This window comes from Peromyscus leucopus, chromosome 19 (genome assembly GCF_004664715.2).
Source record: "Peromyscus leucopus breed LL Stock chromosome 19, UCI_PerLeu_2.1, whole genome shotgun sequence".
Lineage (NCBI taxonomy): Eukaryota > Metazoa > Chordata > Mammalia > Rodentia > Cricetidae > Peromyscus > Peromyscus leucopus.
In genome coordinates, this window is record NC_051079.1 from 3,171,602 (window position 1) to 3,195,025 (window position 23,424).

The 23,424-nt window shown below is 47.9% G+C and overlaps 1 protein-coding gene across 1 annotated transcript in view; it reads left to right on the plus strand.

The window, feature by feature from the left end:
• Window positions 1-23,424, plus strand: part of Lama3 (laminin subunit alpha 3) — a 226,397-nt gene that overhangs the window by 85,501 nt on the left and 117,472 nt on the right. Inside the window, 11 exon segments of the mRNA XM_028876683.2 lie at window positions 5,827-5,964; window positions 7,641-7,687; window positions 9,109-9,208; window positions 9,914-9,966; window positions 10,190-10,295; window positions 11,285-11,384; window positions 13,256-13,412; window positions 16,510-16,642; window positions 19,107-19,249; window positions 21,325-21,422; window positions 21,922-22,075. Of these exon segments, the coding sequence (XP_028732516.1) occupies window positions 5,827-5,964; window positions 7,641-7,687; window positions 9,109-9,208; window positions 9,914-9,966; window positions 10,190-10,295; window positions 11,285-11,384; window positions 13,256-13,412; window positions 16,510-16,642; window positions 19,107-19,249; window positions 21,325-21,422; window positions 21,922-22,075 (1,229 nt within the window).

Here is a 23,424-nt window from a genome sequence, read left to right on the forward strand (position 1 = left end):
GTTTGTTCTTACAGGTTCAGCAGCTCTAACCTGAAAATTAAAAAGTCCAAAATATTTGAAAATATACTTTTGAAATTGTTATTATTATTATTATTATCATTATTATTATTATTATATGTGTGTGTGATAGCATGCCAAGGGAGCACATGCATGCTAGGGCATGTATGTAAAGGTCAGAGGACAACTTGCCGAGTCAGTTCTCTCCTTCCATGCTTACGTGGAAGAACTGAACTCTGCTCATCAGTCCTGTGTGGCAAACGCTTTTATCCCTGAGCTATCTCCCTGTTCCTGAATCAGAAGCTTGTGGGTCAGAAAAGAAGACATTTCTACATCAGACATCATGAGAGAGGTCACAGCCAAGATAGATGTGTATTAAAATTTTTGTTTAAGGCTGGACACGGGGCACATGCCTTTAATCTAAGCACTTGGGAGGCAGAAGCAGGCAGATCTCCCCAAGAGTTCAAGGCTAACCTGGTCTACACAGAGAGTTCCATATATGACGTATGGATTTGTGTTTAGACTCCAGTCCCATCCCTAAGAAGCCTCATTACATACATGCAGATGTCTGAGACCCTTCTGATACAGGTGATGCTCAGTCTGTCTTAGTTTTATACACCTTGGGAGTAAAAGTGTTTGAGGCCCGAAACAATGTGGGGTGGATGGGAGAAGCTAATGCTTCAGAAACTCAAAGGACCCAGACTAAAACAAAGGAAAGAATAAGGCTGTTCCAAAGGCCTGCCGTGGTGTTGCCAAGAATGTGGAGAGGGCTGCCAGTGTTGGTGTTGGAATCTGGCAGCTTGGAGAGCGGCTGGAGTAAAATGAAAAGACCGCGGCAGATGGGGTGACTCACCATTTAAAACAGCACGTGTGTCTAAGGTCAAGTCTTCATTTTCACCTCCAGTGTGTGGCCGCATGTCCTGGGGCAGCTTCCGTGGCCCTAAGGGCCAGTGTCTGTGCCACCCATATGCAGTAGAGGGGCACCCTGTGTGCCAGGCAGCTGCCCCGACACCTTCCCGCTCCCTTTCTGTTTGTACTCACTCCCCTGAGGCAGAAGCAGAAGAGCGAGCCTGAACTGGCCAGGCTTCGCCTGGAACCCGGCATGGGTGTGTGCAGAGAGGTTTACTGTAAGGGGCTGGCTCTGGGCAGTGGGTGCTGGAAGGTCTGAAATCCACAGTGCAGGCTGGCAGGGTGGAGCAGAGTTGATGCACACCCCCACCCCACCCCCGCTAAGACAGAAGACATGTCTGGAGAAGGAGTGCTTTTCGTTTCTTAAGGAAGTGCTCAGTCTTTCCTCTAGAGGATTTTGGTGGAATGGGTGGCACTCACACACACAATGAAAGGTCATCTGCTTTACCCAAGTCTGCCTATTGAAATGCTAATTTCATCTAAACCTCCTCCCTGGGGTCTAGCCAAACACCTGGGAACTCTGTGCCCTAACCAGAATGGCTCCTAAAACTGACACAGTTGGTCCCCTGTTCCCTTGACACTCATCAATGAGAGCGATAACATATTTATAGTGTACAAAGGGATTATCCCACAGCACGTGTCTCTACACCACACCTTATCTCTGAATAAAATCTATAACAAGGTCATGATTCTGCCTGACATGATACAGGATCGCCTGTACTCCAGACGAGTTCTCCTTCCTTCCGTGGTGGTGTAGCAGCCCTGTGTCCCCCTTAGCCATCAAGGAAAATGATCACCTCCACCTTTGCTGATTGTGAAGTTCTAATTCAGTGGAATGGCTGTGGGTTCCCTGGTGGAAACGCCCTTCTCTGTGGAAACAATGCCTATAGGTCCACTGAGCACAAATTGGGACAGGATGGGAAGCCAAGAGGGTCCCTTGGGTAATGGGGAGTGATGCTGTGCCAACTCCCATGCTTTGCTTCCCGGACCCATGCATCCTGGTTGTTCAAGAAACAACATCACATTCTGGGCACACTAAGGGCACACATTGCCATCTGGAGAGCCTGTCTGTCTAATGACCTCCACTTGACCTCCCCATTATCACTGTGACTATGTTGGCAGCTGATGGGTTATCTATTCTAGCTATAAATTCTGGAACTGGGGAAATGACCATAGGACAGGTTTGAGAGGTGGATGTGAGGTAAACCTCATTGATCACCTGACCTCCATACTGAGGCAGTAGTGACATGGTGACATTTGTGGTCTCCTAAAATTAGTGTCAGTTCAGTGCCAGCTTCCAATAACCTCTGGAAGTTCTGATAACTTTCTTTCCCCCAAGCACAGGGACTGTGTTGAAAGGCCATGGACCTCTTTGGAGAAGGCTGGGAAAGAGATGAACTGAAAATGTGGGGCAGTGTGGTGAGCGCCTTCCTCAAAAGGATCTAGACTCCCCATCACTTAGGAATTCTGGGGGCTGTAAACTGGCTCATCTGGGAATTCGTTACTGGGATGGGATTCTCTGTTCTTACACTTGGAGCTGGTCTTTGTCGTTCCTAGAGCTGTGCCTCTGAACAGATCACGTAAGAATCCAGCAGCTTCACGTCCAGGGACACACAGTGGACGAGCAACACCCTGGGTCCCTGGGGGGGGTGGGGGGTCGATTTTGCTGGGCCACTTTGACTCTCTTGTCTGTCATGGTAACTCCATCCTTCTTGATTTGGGTGGTTATTAGGCACAGACATTTGACTCCTGCTCTCCCAGGAGCTGCCCTGCATTTAAGTTTTCTAGTTCCATGGCATTGGTTCCCACATTCCTAATTAATATCAATTAATATTAATTAATATAATATTAATAGTATTATATTTATTATTATATATTATATTAATATAATAATACTTAATTAATATTATATGAGGGAATCCTTGTATAATATTACAGGCCTATTTAAATTGGAAAACACATACTCAAAGTTGTTTTGAAATGTAGCACACCTCCTTGTGAGCCACATCGTGGACCCCACTTTTAGGGCTTATTGGGGTTTGAGTCTAGCGAGCAGTCTAGAGGGAAACAAGGGTGGTGGGTGGGTCCTGAGTGGCATCTCAGTCTTTGCAAAGCAGCTACTTCTTCAAGGCAACTGCAGTTTCAGTAAGCAAAACAGGTGATTCTCCCAGATGCTGGCAGAGTGGCTGTTCTACTGACAAACAGATTCATGGGATGGAGGGGCTCAGTGTCCTTGTCTGCATCCTGATCTTCCCAACTTGCAAGACTGTCTGTCACTCTTGCTGCTGCTGTGACGGAATATCCGACGAGCAGCTTTCCGATGGAAGAGTCTTCTCTGGCTCCCGGTTGAGGGGGCCATCCATCATGGCGGGGAAGGCATGGAGGCGTGCACAGGGTGGGCCGCTCCCATTGCATCCACAGTCAGGAAGTGGGGGGAATCGATGCTGATACCCAGCGATTCCTCTTTTCACACCTTTTTTTCAGTTGAGTCCTCAGCACAGGAGATGTTACTACCCACATTCAGACTGTGCCTCCTTCTCAGTTACATCTCTCTAGAAAGACCCCCGGCAGCCTAGGGGTGCTTCCTAGGTGGTTCCAAGCCCCACCACGTTGACAATGGTGATTATGCTCGTCCTTCCTTGACTCTTCCTACAGATACTTTGCAAGGCTGAGAATTCGATTTTTTGTAATTCTGCCAGTCCAGGATGAGAGCTCCTCCATGTAACCTCTGCCTGGAGGCTGCAGAAGACTGGGGCCTCCTCTGGGAAAGACATGCAAGATATGGGGTCATTTATGCTGTGTGTGAGCTGAGCATTCAAATTCTGGAACTCTTCTGTTCTGCCTTTACTCTGTGCAGCACAATAAGAAACAACCAGCTAATGTCATTTACTCATTAGTGGACAAACAAAACAAAACCCTCTCAGTTATCAAATACTTAGAATATTGACTTCATATGTGTTTGCATCTGTGTTATCACACCAAGGTATGGATTGTCACAGATCTTGTCATTGAAGGACACAGTCAATAATGCTTCTGTAGTCAGGCTAGAAAGCCATTTTATTTCAGAAGCTCCCACACCAACTCAGAATGCACTCATCAGAGTCTGTCCCTCAAGAGAGCAGACTATATCTGCACTGGTAACAGTTTAAAGAAACCAAAATCTGTGTTTGACTCCAGAGAAACTGATCCACCTCACATGGGCAAACATACAGAGAGAGAGAGAGAGAGAGAGAGAGAGAGAGAGAGAGAGAGAGAGAGAGAGAGAAGAGAGAGGAAGAAGAGGAGAGAAAGGGAGAAAGGAGAGACTGATTTAGTTACACAATTATGCATTTAGCTGTTAGGTTCAGAATCTGTAAGGAAAGCCAGCAGACTAGTGACCTGGGATAGACATTTTTGTAGTTTGAATCTAAAGGCTGTTTGTAGGCAGAACACCTTCAGGGGAACAGTCTTTTTTCTGTAAGGGCCTTGACCTGATTTGATAAAGCCTCGCTACATCATGGAATATAATCTGATTTTCTTAAAATCTACTGTGTGTGTCTGTGTGTCTGTCTCTCTGTGTGTGTCTATGTGTCTGTGCCTGCGTGTGTCTGTCTCTCTCTCTGTCTGTACGAGTGTCTGTGTATGTGAGACAGAAGGGATATAATAGGATCAGGCTATCCCAGAACTTACTGTATAGCCCAGGCTGACCTGAAAACTTGCAGGAATTCTCCTGCCTCTGTCTCCCAGAGTTTTGAGATTACAGGCATGTATACTCTGTCTAGCAAGTCTACTGATTTGAACGTTAATCTCATATGAAAAACACATTTAGCAACATTGATACTTGTGTTTGATCAAACATCTGGTTACTATGGCCTGGCCTGGCTGACTCATAAAAACAGCAGTCACAGAGGGCAAGGACGTTTCCTCAGAATCTACACAAGGTAGGAACTTAATCTACAAACAGACAGGCTTGGTGGGATCACAGGGCCAAGAAGGAGTCCTGGACAGACAGACAGACAGACAGGGGGGGACAGACAGGCTTGGTGGGATCACAGGGCCAGGAAGGAGCCCTGGACAGACAGACAGACAGACAGACAGACAGATAGACAGACAGGCTCGGTGGGGCCACAGGGCCGGGAAGGAGCCCTGGACAGACAGACAGACAGGCTTGGTGGGGCCACAGGGCCAGGAAGGAGCCCTGGTAGAGACAGCAGCCAGGTATCATGTCCTTGTTGGGGTGCCTGCCAACAGTTGGTCGAGTGGCATCAGGCACATTTTTCATACATAGCTTTGTGTGGGGTAGGGCTCTTCACACTGTCACTAATTCTCTACTTCCTCTTCTGGAACTACTCAAGATCAGGAATGTGTATTTTTATATTTTCCTGCAACACAACACCTAGCCATGCTACCATGAAGTACAGTGGAACGCTGATCGCTGTCCGCTGGCATGGTGGACATAGATGGTGATATATACACTCTCTGGTCTGCCACTGTGTATCTCAGAGAAAGTGGCATGGCCTGTTGGATTCCCAGGTCCTCATTTGTGAATGAGGAGACCAACCTCATTCCAGTCCCTCGGTGAGTTTATGACTACAGTGACAGCAGATCAAACACTTGCCAGTTACTGTCATCCATACTAAAAAGCCCTATCAGAGTAAGTCCCAGATAGGCCCACACCCTGCTGGGAATGAAAGCAGACAGCATGGTCTCGGTCTCACCCCCTCAAAGGCTCTTTGCCTATGGCAGGAACATCATTCATATGTCAAGGATTCTTCAATCCTTAGCAAGTAGATGCCAGTATCAGGTCCGTTTAAGAGACGGGAAACTGAGGCTTAGTTCAATCAAAGACATGAATCTGGAACTTGAATGTGTCTTTCTGGCCCTCCCAGGGGTCCCACCCAGACACTGCCCTGTATTGTCTGATCAAGCTATTTCTCACAGCTTGCCAGTGCTCGACCATTGGATCCTATCCAGTACCCTGTGACCCGGTGACTGGCCAGTGTGAGTGCCTGCCTGGCGTGACAGGAAGGCAGTGTGACAGGTGTCTCTCAGGAGCCTACGACTTCCCCTACTGCCGAGGTAAGGAAGCTAGCAGCGTGTTGGAGGCATGGTTCTCATCTGAGTAGGTGTAGGCAGCCTCTCCGAGAAGCTTGGCCAGTCTTCTCCAGATTGACTCTAGCCACCCTAGATATTTGGTTCAGTCTGCCCTGGCCAACCTCACTGAACACACATCCATCACACGCTCAACCTCAGAGACAGCTAGTGCCTAGTGAGAAGAATTTAAATCCCATTTATAAAATTCCTGGGTTTCTTGGTTCACACATCACTTCTCTGCATCAGCACGGTGAAGGTGGCCCAGTGGAGCCTGCCCCTGCCTTGGTTTGGCACCCCTCACACCCCGGCCATGCCAAGGCGTCAGTCAAGCCTTCTGTCCCCAGTGGCTTCAGTGCCGATGTGGGCTGCGCAGGATCTTTGCTGTGGGCTGAGTGCTGTGGTCTGTCCTTCCCCCAGCACACGAGCTGCCCACATTTCCCCCAAACTCTTTGTGTGGGCAGCCCCAGGGTGTACCCCGGCTCCACCTGGGGATTGCAGAGGTCCCTTGTGCTGACTTTCCATCAGGAGAATGTGGATTTTGTGGGTGCCCTCCTGCTCCTGGTGACACTCAGAGCTGGGTGGAACCAGGTAGAAGAGCACACAACGTTTTCCAGAACTTTCTCAATCAGCATGCTGCAGAGCAGATTTTCCTGGGGGTAGAAACCACAGGGGGCAGTGACAGGGCTTGTCCCCAGAAGGCCTCAGGCTGTAAGTGCTGTGGCAGAGGCAGAGTAGTCATGAATGTGCTGGAGCTGGAGAGTGACCTCGGCCATCCTGGAGGAGCCCTGGGCTGGCCATGGTCAGTGTGGAAAACAAAAGGAGAAAGTGGGGTGTGGAGCTGCTGGAGAAAAATGGATCAGAGAGTGAGGGGGAAGGGAGACATCATGAGAAACTGAGGCAAACGTAACAAAGGAGAAAGGAAGGTGAAAAGCTAAGGGGCCGTTTGTAAGGACAGATGATCCAGTTGTGGATATGTTTCAATGACGAAACCCAGCCTGAGAAGCAGGCTCGACCAACCTGCTGTCAGGGTGATGCCGAGACTAGCAAGTGCTCAGCTACAGCCTCTGCAGGCGAAGGTGGGAAGCACACCCGAGGAGTCACCAAGAACGTTCGTGCTCGTTAGTGCTCGTGGGGACAGGGGCTGATGATAATTATCTCCCAGTTACAAAATGAACTTAGGAATTCTGTAACTTCTTTTGCTGCACAATTAAGAAAAAAATTTTTTAATATTAAAAAAGAAATGCAATATCGCCCTCTTCTGGACAATTCTAAAGATGCTAAAAATTTCAGTTCTAACTTCCCTTAGAAAGGACGTTTTGTAGGGAAGTAGGAGGCAATCTGGGAGGAGTTGATGGAGAGGAAAGACTATGATCAAAATATTGCATGTAATTTTCAAAAATAAGTTAAAATATACATTAAAAATAAAATATAGAAAACATTAAACAAAGGAAGGCAGGTGTATTCCCAAGCAGGGCAGAGTTGTTGAGTGACAGATGATGTCATAAAGACCGCCAGGTGTGCCTTAGTGTGAGGCACACACAGGCTTTGACACTCAGCTATCAAAAACAAATGTAGGCGCACTTTGAAAAAGCAAAATTAAAGTTTTTTGAAGTATCAAAAGCATCAGCCAGACATTTGTAACATTTCTAAATCATATACAGGATCCAGCAGTATTTGTGACCCAGCTGGGACCGTTGACTCCAGCTTGGTAAGTAGGGGGATCTATGTAAAAGGTCAAGACTAACCATGTGGAAACTTCCTGAAATTAACGTAAGACACAGATCCATTGCTTAAAGAGGCCATGGTTCTTTTTAAAGATGTATATGTAGTTTGTGATGTTTACATTTTTTAAACAAAAGAATAAGGTTTATTTAGATTTTGTATCCTAGAGTCCCAGAGTTAGCTATTCCTGGAGGTTTCTGTTAGGGTGTTACCATCATGAAGAGCCATCCAGGCTCAATCATTGCCCAAGAACTTGTGACATAAAGCTGGCCATTCACAAAACCATCACTCAGTCTCTGTTTTATTCCAAGCGCATACTGTGATGCTTTGAACAATCTCCTAGGATGCTTAGGACTTTTCCTCCTCTTCGTGGCCTCACAACCTAGGAAGGGACAGCAGAGCCTGGAGGACAAGTGGCAGGAGGTCCTGCTGGTCCTACTGTGGGGTTTGATAACACTGAAGCCACAGAGGAATTTGACATCTCATAAAAACACTCAGAGCATCAGTGTAAATTTCAATAAATTTATAGTCTACAGTGTAACAGCATTAACAGATACTGGCACGGTTTGTGTGTGCACACACAAGCATATGTATGTATGCACGTTAGGTATGGGTACCTGTACACATGTGTGTATTTGGGGGTTAGAGGGCAACCTAGGATCTCATTCCTTGGGGATCATCCACCATCTTCTTTGAGACAGGTCTCACTGGCTCACAGTTTACCAAGTAGGCTAAGCTTCTGACCAGTGAGTCCCAAAGATCTGCCTGTCTTCACGTCCCGGTACTGGAACCCCTTGCCCATCATGTCTGGCTTTTAAAATGTGGGTTCTGGGGATCAAACTTGGGCCCTCATACCTACAAGGAAAGCATTTTTAGTGACTGAACCATCTTCTCAGACATCACAATGTTTCAAACAAGAGAGATCTTCAGATTTTCCTTCTCTGTATTTTCTGACAGCTTTTAACCACATTTGTTGGTTATCCATGTGAAATGTAAGTGCGTACTGAAAAAGTTCAGGGGCTGGAGAGATGGCTCCATAGTTAAGAGCTTTCACTACTTTACAGAGGAAGTTTAATTCCCAGCACCCACGTGGTGACTTACAGCCATCCTTAACTCCAGTTTTAGGAGATCAGGTCCTCTACTTCTGGCCTCCCTGGGCACTAGGCACACACATAGTGAGCATACATACATGCAGGTAAACACTCAAATGTACAAATAAAAACAAACCTTTGTTCTTGTTGTTGCAGTTCAGAAGACTCTTTAAAGCAACCTTGTGCCTTAGTGAACTCCTTGACTTATTTTTCATGGTCAAACTTAATTTTGGTGACAAAGCTTTGCTCAAAAGCACGCGTTTGAAACAGATCTTAATTTTGAGATGCCAAGTGTCAGTCTGATTCTCGTTTCCAGGGTTATTGCCAGTGCAAGCTCCATGTCGCAAGCCCTACGTGCAGTGTCTGCAAACCTTTATACTGGAATCTGGCCAAAGAAAATCCCAGCGGATGCTCAGGTGCGCGGTCTCCTCTACCGCCCTGCCATGCCGTTACCTCTTCCCTTTGTCTCCTCGGTGCCCACGTCGACAAGAGAGCACTCTGTTAGACCTGTTCGATGTGTTCGACATGCTGCATGATGCTCGGTGTCCCCACCTCCATGCGGGCAGAACTTCTGTCGTTTTCACAGAAAGACTTATCTCTACGGTTCCCATGTGAATTTTGTTATTTGCCAAGGCAGCCGCTTGATAAATGCCTGTCTGCTCTTTGTTCTTATAGACCGCTCTCTCCGGCTTACTTATGCACATATTATAGCAATGGCATATACTACTGCACCTTCGTTTTCTACAGTTAGTAAAGCCAGATACCAAGTTTAAAACACTTAAGTAAAATGTCTAAGTGAAGCGACTATCTTAGGGTTAGAGTGTCTTTTTATAGAGACGTCAATAATGACCTTAGCACTGGAAACCTTTATAAACTCTGTGCTGGAGTAGCCATAAGCCAGCCATTTCTCTAGATGGGTCCTATTGATTGACCTGTCTATCTAACCTAACTAACCTCAGAAAGCAATCCCATTTTAGAACCCAGAAGTGCAGGCTGGATGTTGCTTAGGTCCACAGGGAAGGCCAACCACCGAGTTATATTGTAGACATGTGATGTCCCTAGGGCAGGGAACAGTTCTTGTGAAACCCCTGGCTCACAGACACTCTCCTTTGTCTTCACAGAATGCCAGTGCCACGAGGCAGGGACAGTGAGTGGAATTGGAGAGTGTGGGCAGGTAACAGGGGCCGTTGGTCATGTGATAACTGGAGGATGCTGCTGTGGTTGACCGTGGGATTCCTGGAGGAGGGTTCCAGCCCCTCACTAGTCATCCTGGCCACGGGCATACTTTTCCCATCCTGGCTCCAGTGCTTTCTGTTGTGTGCTGAGCCTGTTTCCCACCCTGAAGGTTGCTAAGTCCTACGTCTCAAACGCTGCCACCTGGCTCGTTTGCTCTCCAGGGAGACGGCGACTGCAGCTGCAAAGCTCACGTGACTGGCGATGCCTGCGATGCCTGCGAAGACGGATACTTTGCTCTGGAGAAGAGCAATTACTTCGGCTGTCAAGGTGAACGTGTACAGCAGGGCTCGAGCAAGGTGGAGGACGCAGGCGGCCAGATCCTGCCTTGACCAGCGGCGGCTGGCTTTCAGGGATGGCGCTGAGACACTCTTCTTGAGAACTCGGCCAGGCCTTCAGTTGATTCTTGCAGTGAACCTCCAAGAGTGCTGTCTCCTCTTCTCTCCTACCAGCACACTGGAGGATCAACTCCAAAATGCATACTTGGGATGGAGGGCCCATGCAATATTAGCTAACCCCAAGAGTTAGTCACCTGGAAGCTATAGATCTATTGTCTAAAGAGATAGATACTTAGATTTAGAGTTCTATTGAATCATGAAATTCTAGAAGTGGCTAGTGTGTGAGGCTGCTCCAGACTTCCACATGGGCCTCCTCATGAACATTATTACAGCCGTGCTGTTCCTTTTATGTGTGTGTCATGTTCATGGATGTGTGTGCCTCTGTGCATGGAGGCCAGAGGTCCATGGCAGGCACCCCCTCACTTATCTCCACCCCGTTCTACTGAGTCTGGAGCTTGCTAGTTTGACTATCCCCGATCAATCGTTCCAGGGATCCTCCTGTCTCTGCACCCTTCGTAACATTACTCTTTCCCGGTCTGTGGGAAGCACTCCATCCACTGATCCCTCTTCCTTTCCATGTCTGTGTGGGAAACACTTCACTGACTGATCCCTCTTCCTTTCCATGTCTGTGTGGGAAGCACTTCATTCACTGATCCCTCTTCCCAGGCTACTTAACCATGTTTAACTCCTGGCCTCACCTTCCACTGGGCAACAGCATACCCACCTGCTGGCCTATAGTCACACTTCTTGAAATCAGAGGTAGACCTTTGAGGGGACAGGCCATTTTTGTTTGGGACATCCCTGCCTGATTTAAGGTATGGCAGAGGAAAGAAAGCAGCCATCAGTGCAGAGAATATCAGAGCTGTCTTCTCACGGGGAGGAAAACATCTGGCAGTAACCCAGCTGTTTCTTGACTTTCAGGGTGTCAGTGTGACGTTGGTGGGTCTCTCACCACCATGTGCAGTGGGCCCTCAGGAGAATGCCAGTGCCGGGAGCACATTGTGGGAAAAGAGTGCCGGAGGTGAGTCTTGGGGAAGTGTCCTCCCGTTTCCCTGACTGTGCTGATCCTGGGGTAGAGAAGAGGGAAGCATCCTAAGGAGGCGGATGACGCTGTTGCTATGACTAGAGCCTGGACACGTGACCGCGCGCTAGTTAGAACAGGAGATTGGATGCCCATAGACGCCAGCTCTGTGCTGTAAGCTCCGAAGCCCCTGCACCCTGGAGTCCCCAGGCTTGAAGCAAACAGGTGTAAGAAACCAGTGTGCACCGTGCCCGCTGGAAGCTGGAGCCTCTCTACAAGCCACAGCATGGAGGCACCAGACACAGAGGCCCAGGCTTCTGGAGCAGTGACATTCAGTTCCGGTTTGTCTCCCTTGAGTGAGGGAGTGAAGTCAGTCGGGTACTAGAATAAGGCGGTGGGGAAAGTCTTGACACAGAAGCAGCTGGAAAGGAGTGCTAAAAACAAAAGCAGAAGGACAGAGACCTGGAGTGGGGACTGTGTGCTCATGCGTCTCTGGGTGATGATCCTACAGTAAGCGTTTCCTCAGTGGAAGGAGGGGAAATTGAAATCTAAACTCTGGATTTCAGTCATATGCTGAAACTCCAAGAAAGGCAAGGTTTTCAAAATCTCATGCACCTTCTCCACCTGCTCCATCAACAGATTAGTTAAAGCATTCTTTGGAGTAGTTCTGAGTGCAGTTGGCTGTGACTGTCCCTCAGTTGTCTCCAACACTTGGATTCTGAAAGTCAGGGCCACCTGGCTATGCTCTTTCTCAGTCAGGGGCCAATGACATTTTTTATGCAAAGTTTTAAAATCAAATTTTCCAATTGTACATATCATAAGCATTTCTTGTAAATTCAAAACGTCCTCAAAATACTAATGCCTATAGAATATTTTATAATTTATTTAATTTATAATCTTGCTCCCTGTTTTAGACATGTTTGCATTAATTCTTTAGAATGGGTTCCTGATGAATTGCTAAGTTGCTGGAACAAACCCCCTCTTGGATTGCTGTCCATCCTCTGAGGGGATGCGAGCATTCCTCGGTGCTCACAGTACAGTCGCGTGGCTTTTATCCCATTGACTGGCGGATCTTTATCTCTTTAAATCCAATAACTGTTATTAGCTCCTTACCCATCTTACCAGATTGGCATGTATATTGATTTGAAGAACACGAGTAGTTTGGGTGTGGAGGCCACATAGCATGGGACGTTTTTGAGCATTCTCTGTGACTGCCACAATTGGGCTTGTCAAAGGAACCCACCCATTAACTACAGAGGGCTCAGAGGAGAAAGGCATCTGTTGCCAAGCCCGGCCACCCGAGTTCAATCATCAGGACCCACACAGTGGAAGGAGAGACCCAACCCAGCAAGTTGTCCTCAGACCTCCATAAGTCCTCCTCATCTGTGCACACACACACACACAAACACGTACAAACACACACAAGAACACACAAGCACACTAAGACTATAGTAAAAATTATGTGTGTTTAATATATAAGGTATTATATGATGATGCTTAGGACAGTGCCTGGCACAGTTACTGATGTTGTAAAATATGTGAATATGAGTGAGCCAATAGTAAGTCAGATATTTGATTTTCACTGTTGGCAACCATCAGAACATAGTCGAGGGTATGTTGAGGACCTCATGACTTGTGCTAAATGACTTCCTCAATTTAGTGCTTGGAATGAGCGGGTATTGAGTGTGCTCTGTGCCAGCGTTTTCCCGAATGAAAGAATCATTTAGAGCAGCAGTGGGAACATCCTCCCTCTGTTCTTATGAAATGCGCTTTGTCAGCTGGCAGCATTCCTTCAGTGTCTATTAGGAGAGGACATGGGATTACCGACGCACCTAACTTCTTATGTCCACGTTTCCTTGTGATTTGTGAAGGCCCGAAAAGAACTACTATTTCCCGGATTTGCACCACATGAAGCATGAGGTTGAGGATGGCACTGGACCTGATGGAAGAGACTTGCGGTTTGGATTTGATCCCATGGTATTCCCTGAGTTTAGCTGGAGAGGATATGCCCCGATGAGCTCGGTACAGGTATGCAGCCAGAGGGCCACAGCTCACTGCAGGGGACCCCTGTGTGTGCCCACAACACCCTCACAGGCCTAAAAGCCACACTGCCCTGAGACCTATTCCAGGATTCATTTTCTCCAGAGTACTGGCCAGGGTTGGCTTGAAGGCTAGGCTTGGGATTTAGGATAGGGAAAGATTTTAATTAATAAGCATATACTTGGATTTCACAGTTTATTGCTACTATAATTTGGCCACTAAATCAGAAAAATGAAGAAATAAAGTATTTGTCTCTGGAGGCTTTTCGTAGATAGAGGGAAATTTCTTAAATGGTATTAGACTATATTAAAACATAGAGGCCATTTTTCTTTAATGCCATTTTGGGAAATAAAAATGAGTTGACTTGAAGACTTCTAAAAAAGCTAGCCTCCTCCTCCTCCTCCTCCTCCCTCCTCCCCTCCTCCTCCTCCTCCTCCTCCTCCTCCTCCCCTCCTCCTCCCCCCTCCTCCTCCTCCTCCCCTCCCTCCTCCTCCTCCCCCCCTCCTCCTCCCTCCTCCTCCTCCTCCTCCCCCTCCTCCTCCTCCTCTTCCTCCGACAGTCCTGTGTATGGCTCAGGCTGGCCTGCACTGGCCTCCGAGATGCCATAATACCAGCTGTGTGTCACTCCCACTGCGTGGTGTCGCCGATTGGGGGCGGTGCTTTTCAAACTCGATTACTCCCTGAGTGGAGACCATGGTAACGATGTGCTTGGCGGTGCATAGCTTTCCTTTCCTTCCTCCTTCCCTCCACTCTTCTTTGCTGAGCCCATCCATCTTGCCTTCACGGTGGAATAAGAGATGTGTACACTGTTTGTTTATCTGGAGCACTTATGCAATATTATAGCCAAACATGTCAAGTCTTTGAACTTCTCTTCAAGGCTGATCTCCTCAAGCTGCTTCTAGATAGAGAAAATCAGAGGAAGAGAAGGATCTGGGGGCCGTGGTCACTCAGTGCTGGCCTTGGCAGGTCATAGAGAACCCAGGTCAGCCCACAGCTCTCCTGGAGCTCCTGTGATGATCTTTCCTGGCCATCTCTCCCCGACTGAAGCTGGCTTTAGCAGACAGGACTGTGAGACACCCTGCATTTCCCCCTTTCTTGCATCCACACCAATTCAATTTCTTTCTTTTTCACCCGGGGTCGCACTGTGTAGCCCTGGTTAACCTGGGACTCACTATGCAGATCAGACCGAACTTCAGTTCATAGACCTCCCCCTGCCCCTGTCCTAAGAGCTTGGATTAAAGGCATGTGCCACCACACTAGGCTTTTAAAAAAGATTCATTCTACTTTAAATTATGTGTATACCAGGGGGTGTGCACACATGTGAGCACAGGTGCACTGGGGGTGTGCACACATGTGAGCGCAGGTGCACTGGGGGTGTGCACACATGTGAGCACAGGTGCCTGCAGAGTCCAGAGGAGAGTGTGAGATCCTCGGAATCTGGAGTTGCAGGAGGCTGTGAGCTATGGCACGTAGGTGCTGAGAACAAACTACATTCTCTGAGAGCTTTGACTGCTCCAGTCCCCAATTCTGTTTCTTCTGTGGACATTCACTATTCATAAAATCATGGTGGATTCTATCAAGTCCTGATGGGAAGTGGCTGGCACAGCCCGGGCTAGGCGTCCTCACAGGTGTCTGAAGATTGACAGAATATTTGGTTGACCCAAAGAAATCCACTTCTAACGATCCCCTCTGTGAGCAGTCTTTGGGTCAGAGCAGCTGTGGTGGCCCTTCGTGGCCATCTTCTTTACTCTTTGAATGCGCATTTATTTCCCAATTGGTGTCAGAGCTTAAAATGAATTCAACCAAACTCTTAGGGCTGGCGGGAATTCCCACATGGGCACCGTTCACACTCGTGTGTCGGAGCTGGGGATCACCTGGAATTTAGCCTTCGCTGTCCTTGTACCTCACTCAGCACACGTCCTCTCCTCAAACCCAAACCAGCTGGAGAGGGAGGAAAGAAAATTCCAGCACTTTGTGAACTTCCCTGGGACCACAGCTGGATCTGGACACTGGTTTGTGGTTCTGAATAAAAATAACTTCTTCTCGGGGCTGGAGGGATGGCTTGGCAGTCCGGAGCGCATGGTGGCCCCCAAGCATCCCCAGCTCCAGTCCAGGGATCCTGCACCCTCTTTTGACCTCAGTGCATCTACACATATGCAGGCAAAATGCTTATCCACATACAACAAGTGAATCTTAATAAATAAGTTATAATTTACTTGTGTTATTAATCCGTACAGAGTGTTGTGTGACCCCAGAGTGTGGGAACACACAGACCCCTCCTCGAGTTCAAAAGCTAACTGTTTATTGATAAAAGCTTGAGATAAAACACTCTCAGACAAAACAGGCATATTTAGTTGCATCTAGGTTTTTACCACAAACGTGTTAGGGGTCCTTCATCTTTGCCCCCACCATTACTGTCTGCAGCCATTTAGACGTGGAGTTAGGCATGGGGTTTGCGGGGTCTCTCTATGAGTGGTGGTGTGAAATGGGGCTTGCAGGGTCTCTCTGTGAGTGGTGGTGTGAAGTGGGGCTTGCAGGGGTCTCTATGAATGGTGGTGTGAAGTGGGCCTTAGAGGGTCTCTTTATGAGTGGTGGTGTGAAGTGGGGCTTGCAGGGGTCTCTATGAGTGGTGGTGTGAAGTGGGGCTTGCAGGGTCTCTCTATGAATGGTGGTGTGAACTGGGGCTTGCAGGGTCTCTATGAGTGGTGGTGTCAAGTGACATGCTTTCCTTCCTTCTCTCCTGACTTTGATTTTCCCAGCCAGTGGTGGTTACCCCGTCACTGTGACTCTCTTAAACTAGTCCATCTAATACTCCACTCTGTCTGCCTGGTCACAAAAAAAGGTCAAAAGAGAACCCTAGTTGCTGAGGGAGTGTATTCCACTGCCACTGGAACTGTAAGTGACTTTCTTGTTAGGCTTGCCTAGTTCTACCTATTACTTGGTACTTACTGAGTGTGTATGCATGTGCACGTGTGTGTGTGCCTTGCACATCTAATAGGGAAACTTAGAAGCCCCTGCTTTGCTTTTTGTGGCATTTCTTCGCAGCCACTTTTCTACACTTCATGGTTTTGGGGGTGCTTTTCAGAATGAAGTGAGGATGAGATTGACTGTGAGGAAGTCAAATCTCTCCTTGTTCCACATTATTCTGAGATACGTCAACCCTGGAACTGAAGAAGTATCTGGCCGCATCACTGTTTATCCATCCTGGGCACAGTCGGGTAGGTACAAGTTCAAGCCTCTTTATTGTACCTGTGTTTTTGTTTTTAGAGACAAAGTCCCATGACACAGCCCAGAGTGGCTCTTCCTCTCAGTGCTGGATAGACAGGCATGAGCCTCTAAACCTGGCTTCACCTCTTTTCAATTGAGAAAGGATCAATATAGCATTCTTTTGGTTTTCACAAAGTTCGTCATCCTTAAACAACATTAAGCCCATGACAAGATCTGATTGGATGGCTCTTTTGCATGCTCTTTCTTACCACCTGATTGGCCGGTTCTCTTGCATCCTTCCTTGCCATCTGATTGGCCGGTTCTCTTGCATCCTTCCTTGCCATCTGATTGGCTGGTTCTCTTGCATCCTTCCTTGTCATCTGATTGGCTGATTCTCCTGCATCCTTCCTTGCCACCTGATTGGCCGGTTCTCTTGCATCCTTCCTTGCCATCTGATTGGCCGGTTCTCTTGCATCCTTCCTTGCCATCTGATTGGCTGGTTCTCTTGCATCCTTCCTTGTCATCTGATTGGCTGATTCTCCTGCATCCTTCCTTGCCACCTGATTGGCCGGTTCTCTTGCATCCTTCCTTGCCATCTGATTGGCCGTTTCTCCTGCATCCTTCCTTGCCACCTGATTGGCCGGTTCTCTTGCATGCTCTCCGTTACCATTGCTTTCTCTTCACTTTGTGCTTCTTTTACGTTTGCTGTTAAATTACCATCAGTTGTCATTTTAAAAATCAACATAACAGCTCTCTCTGCATCTCTCTCTGTGCCTCTCTTTCTGTGTTTCCTCTCTGCCAGGCCTGGCTTCTCCATCCTATTCCCTCTTCTTTCTAATAAAGCCCATTCTAACTCTGGTTAAAAAAAATCAACATAACAATGCTCAAATGTTGGCTAGACTCCAACCCCACAGGTCATGATACCTTTAGTGATAAAAATCAGATCTGTCCAGCTCACTCATGGGGAAGTGGGTGCCCCTTTTTTTGGGTATTATTTGGGAGCTATTGGCCTATTGCCCTGAATTCTCCCATGGTTTCAAGCAAGGAGAAGTGGAGGAGGATTGGAATTTTGAAATGAAGGTCAGAAAACAGGAAGTCCCTGCAGACTTCCTTCAGAGGTGAGGACTTCCTGAGCAGAAGAGGGTACAGCTCACAGCAGTCAGGGGCAGAGCCTGGAAACCCATGGAATTAGGGCTTCAGCCAATCCCAGAAACAAACTCAAGAAATCATTTGGAATCCCAGAAGGACAGAGCGCTGTGCTAATGGAAACCTGACTCAGAATCGGGATGTTAACTATCCTTATTTCACGTGCATGTCAGAGTTGGAAGTGAGGGAAGTAATGGAGTTGGGTCAGCCAAACATGTGTAGCTGGAGGCTAAGCAGCTCACAGCCACTAGAGAGCTCTAGTGGGCTCTCTTTAATGCAAGGAGCCTGAGCATTTGTGGCCTCATGCCGTAAGAGCCTTGTGGACCAGAGGAAACAAGCTGTCTAAGTGGACAGTCTGTAGACTCCAAGCTCATCCCAACAGACCCCTCTGTTCATTCCTGGGTGCTATCAGTGGTCTGTTCTCTGTCCGTCCACACAGACCCCTCTGCTCCTGGGTGGTGTCAGTGGTCTGCCCTCTGTCTGTCCACACAGACCCCTCTGCTCCTGGGTGTCATTGCGGTCTGCCCTCTGTCCGTCCACACAACTAGAACACGTTTTGGCTTGTTCTCCTGCTCTCTGAGACAGTTTCCTCCAAATCTGAATCGGGTGCCCTGTCACGTGTTCCTAAGGCATACACGCCTCCTCTCCTCTCCACAACCGCTGTCTGCGCTTCGATCTCACTCTGCGTTCTGACCTCTGTCTCTCACTTCTCGTGTCCCCAGGGAGCGAGGCCATGCATGCTGTAGGTTCACTGCATTGCCTTCAAACAGCCTGGGCCTGGCACAGAGTGGACCTTTGTAAATGTCTATAGACTGAGAGTCTTGCAGGTATTTGGAGCAAACATCTCCTCTCCAGAAGACCCCTCAGACTCAGGCACCAGAGTTTGTTTGTCGGCAGAAGAAATACACGATACATCCCGGAAACATGTAAATAGAAAGCTGGGGTATTTCCTAATTGCGAAGTGAATGTATGCTCATGAATAAAAATGAAAAATGGTTATCTCCTATACACAAACAAGAAAAGAAATCAAACAAGCCATATAATATACTGAATACATACATCTGGAAGATACATTCCTAAAGATAAGTCTTGGCCAGATGTAGTAATATGCACCTGTCATCCTGGAGCTTGAGGGGAAAAGGCAGGGGGATAACCAGTTTGAGACCAGTGTGCTCTGTGGTGAGTTCTAGACCAGCTAGTGCTACAGGGTTGACTCTGTGTCAAGTATGTAGATATTAGTATACATGTGTATTTAATAAACCTGAAGAAACTGAAGCCTGACCAGATACCACTACTAACATCTTCAACTGCTATTTGTCTTTCTGATAGATGCTTCTCAAAGCAAAGAGATTTCCTTTCCCCCGAGTAAGGAGCCAGCCTTTGTCACTGTCCCTGGGAAGGGCTTTGCAGACCCATTCTCCATCACACCAGGGACATGGATCACTTGCATCCAGGTGGAAGGAGTCCTCCTGGTAAGCTAGAGTTCTGAGTGCCCAGGTCTGTGGGATGTCCTGTTGCTGAGAGAGCCTTGTCCAATGCTGTGACCCATAGGAAGACATAAAGCTCACATGCAGTTCCCTTTTACTGCAAAGGAAACTATGTGACCTTTGCCCTCAGAGGACATGATGACAGAGAAACTTACTTAAAATGATGTTTTACATCCTTCCAGTCAACTACTCTTGGACAAAAATAATCTATATGCAAACAAACTATATGTATGTAAATGGACTATAACAAAATTATTGGAACAAACACAAAGCCCTTATAAACACATGACCCCTCACCTTTCACATTTTGTTTGATATTTTTGTTATGAAGCAGAAAGGCACCTAAAGATGCACACACACACACCCAACCATGCAGAATCTAATTAATGAGGAGGATAAATAGCAGTGAGATTTGGGGGTGCGGGAGGGGAGGGAGGGCTCCGGAGCCAGGGCTGCCCCAGCACTTTTTACCCTCACCCTCTCAAGAGTCATACAGCTGATCCGACAAAGGGCTTCTCCGAGGCAGCCCTCCTTGTCCACACCCCAGGCTTGTTATAACTTGTGACAAGGTTGTAGATGAAGTCTTCGGCACACATTTGATGTCAGGTGCTTTACGCAGGAAACATAAAGCAGGTCCTTCCGGCACATTGGGAAGTCTTAAGCAGGTCACAGCTCTGAGCCTGCCTCCATCACTTCTCCGGAATGACAGGGATAGAACTTATCCTTGTGTGTCTTTTCCAAATGCAAACAATGGGAAGTTACACAACATCCTTTGGGCCTTGCTTTTCTTATGCCTTCTTGGCAAAGAAACTTCATGTCTAAAGAAGTAAGTTCAAAGGATACTTCGCAGATGTTAGAAGTGAGGAAGAGGAAAATATCTCTGATGCCAATACGGGTATGAAGTTGGGTGGATGGGAAGAAGGTATGATTATAACTTACCACCTAGATGGGAGAAGCTGAATGACATTATGCTGATGCCCCCTTCATGATTCTGTTCTCACTGAGCACTTGCTATTCATGTTTACTGGTGTTTGGAACTATAGCAGTTATGGGCCCAGCTCAGGGAATGGCTTCTAGAACAGTTAAACCCACCCAGCTAGGAAGGCCACTGAGTCCCCTGAGTCACAATCTGCTTTTTCCCCTGCTAAACATTTCTTCCTGAGGAAAGGAAGTGGCTTGTGGGCCACACGTGTATCTCCCTCTAGAGGCAGATCCTGCCTCCTCTCCTCTGCGCACGTGCAGTGGGGCCACAGATCCTGAGATCCTGGAACACTGCCCAGCCAGCCACGTCTGAGAGCCCGGAACACTGCTTTCCTGAAAGCCTAGCTGCATCTACTGCAGGCTTCATTTGGCATGGTTGGTGGAATAGTCGTGCCTTCATTTGTGAGGAAAGACGGTGAGGCTGTTCCAGTCCGAGACACCGACATCACAAAACCTCGCTTTTCCCACTATGAACAGGGTTGGAACTGAAAGCCACATCAGTGGTCATAGTTGGTGCTCTGTAGTGATGAGGGCAGCCAGTGTCTCAGCGGGCCATCTTTTTTTTTCTTTTTTAATGATTTATTTATTTTTATTTCACGTACATTGGTTTACCTGTGTGAGGTACTGGATCCCTTGGAACTGGAGTTACAGACAGTTGTGAGTCACCACGTGGGTGCTGAGAATTGAACCAGGGTCCTCTGGAAGAGCAGCCAGTGCTCCTAACCACTGAGCCATCTCTCCAGCCCCTCAGCAGAGAATCTCAATGATGTGGTTCAGCTCCTTTGATCATTGTGTGTGTGTGGGGGGGGGGGATTTATAAGAAGATGCAGTAACATTTCCTGTGGATCTAGAAATTGCAAGTGTACACACCGTGGCCCTGACCTCCAGTGTGAAGAACAGGCGGGGAGTGGCATTGTGGGTTCTGGGGGGTCAGGGTGAGGAACGAAAAAGCTGATCTGAAGTCAAGATTCACCAGGGACTTCCTGGGGCATTATTCACTTAGCAGACACATTGGTCATTTTATTACCAGGGAGGCCTGCTAGATGAGGACTAACACTTTCTGTGGTCTTCCTTTCTAGGACTACCTGGTGCTGCTTCCCCGGGACTACTATGAAGCACTCGCCCTGCAAGTGCCAGTCACAGAGCCGTGTGCCCACACAGGAGCTCCCCAGGACAAGTTAGTAAGGGGCGGGGGTGGTAGGGCAGCCTGATGCCGCCAGACTTCTCCGGATGAGCCTGGAATACAAAGGCTCATGATGGTGGGCCTCACAGTCCCAATGGTTACAGGACAGCCCAACCGGTAGTTTCATTGTGAAGTGTTTGTTCTGAGCCTTGCTTGAGCAAGAATCTCAAAGCACATTGCACGGCACAGCTGGGTTAGGAGTGGCTACCGCCCTGTGGGTGTGGAAATGCCACAGCACACCTGCAAGGTCATTCAGAGTCTTTCATCTGGCGAGGGGAGAGCGTAACATGAGGGCAGGGTCTTGGACCTGTCTCTTCCCGTCCTGTGTGGAAAACCTACTGCTCGGTGCCTCTGATGTCCACTTACTAAGACTTTGCTGAAGAAATGATGCAAGGATGCCATGGTGACATGCGTCACGGAGTCCCTGAGTGCTCTGTAGTATTCTGTATCGCGTTGTTCATGTGGTAACGATTGTGTTCTGTTGTCGTTAAAGCTGTCTGCTTTACCAGCATTTACCAGTGACCCGGTTCTCCTGCACCCTGGCTTGTGAGGCCAGACACTTCCTGCTTGATGGGGAGCTGAGACCCGCGGTGGCGAGGCAGCCCACTCCCGCACACCCAGCCATGGTGGACCTCAGTGGGAGAGAGGTGGGGCAGCCTTTCTCTGGGCTCCATTTGTGTCTGCTGAATGCTTAGCCAGGCTGCTTCTCCAGTCCCAGAAGGGTTTCTCAGAGGTGTGGAGCCCCAGGTGCTGAGTGCGCTGATCTGAACTGGGACTGCAGTGTCCTCCACGTGAGCTGTGCTGAGGTTTTCTTTAAGCACTTTCTAGATGTAGCAACAGCCGCCATGGCCGATCATAGGATCACAGGTGATTTTGTTTACCTGCCCCACCTGACTCACAGCAAAGTCTTCCTTAAAAAAGAATGACGAGACTGGGTCTTACAGGCCTCCAGTAGTTTACCTTAAAAGGACACAGCAGGTCCTCACTGCCCAACCCTGCAGGCTAACAATTTGTAAGAGCTGAATTGGTAGGGCTTGGAATCTGGAACTGCTCCACCCAAGGCTTCTGCCTCATGGCTGGGAGGACACGTTAGTACATGCCGGGGTATTGTGTCTCTCCCTGGAGTTCTCGGAGCCGCACGGGCAAACCTAAGCGTGTACTGGCAACAGATCGCACAGTGCACCAACAGTGAGAACACACATCGCAGCACCCCAAAATGAAGATGCTGAACTACAGCCTCCTCCCTCTGTTCTCACTCTTTTGTTAATACTGTCTATATTCAACTTCTGAGAAAACACTTCTTTTGGGGTAAAGTGTATACACTGAGGAATGGAGGGAGTTCTTCGGTTGGCTCAGGCATCAAATGTGCACGCACACTTTAAAGAGTTCCCCTTCTAGAAATCTTACAGAAATACCAGCACGATGATGTGTATGTACACATGTATGTGTGTGCGTATATATGTGATATAACATTGGATGTTATCTCATCAACAGGATTTTCATGTGTGTGTGTGCAGGTGTTATGTTTGTGTATACATGTTTGTAGGCACATGTGTGGGTGTGCATACATGTGGAAGCCCAAAATTGATGCCAAAATTCTCCACAGGTCACTTTCCCACCTCCTTCAAGGAGACAGGGTCTCTCAATGAAACCTAGGGCGCGCCTGTCTGGTTATCCTTGCTGGCCACCTGCTCTGGTTTCTCCTGTGTATACACTCCTCAGTGTATACACTTTACCCCAAAAGAAGTGTTTCCTCAGAAGTTGAATGTAGACAGTATTAACAAAAGAGTGAAAACAGAGGGAAGAAGACTGTAGTTCAGCATCTTCATTTTGGGGTGCTGTGATGTGTGTTCTCACTGTTGGTGCACTGTGCTGGAATTATAGGCAGCCCACCACAACCACCTGATGAGTGTGGGGCTGGGGATCCCCACTCCAGCCTCCATACTTGTGAAACTGGTGCTTTACCCAGCAACTTCTCTCTAGCTTAAAATTTTCA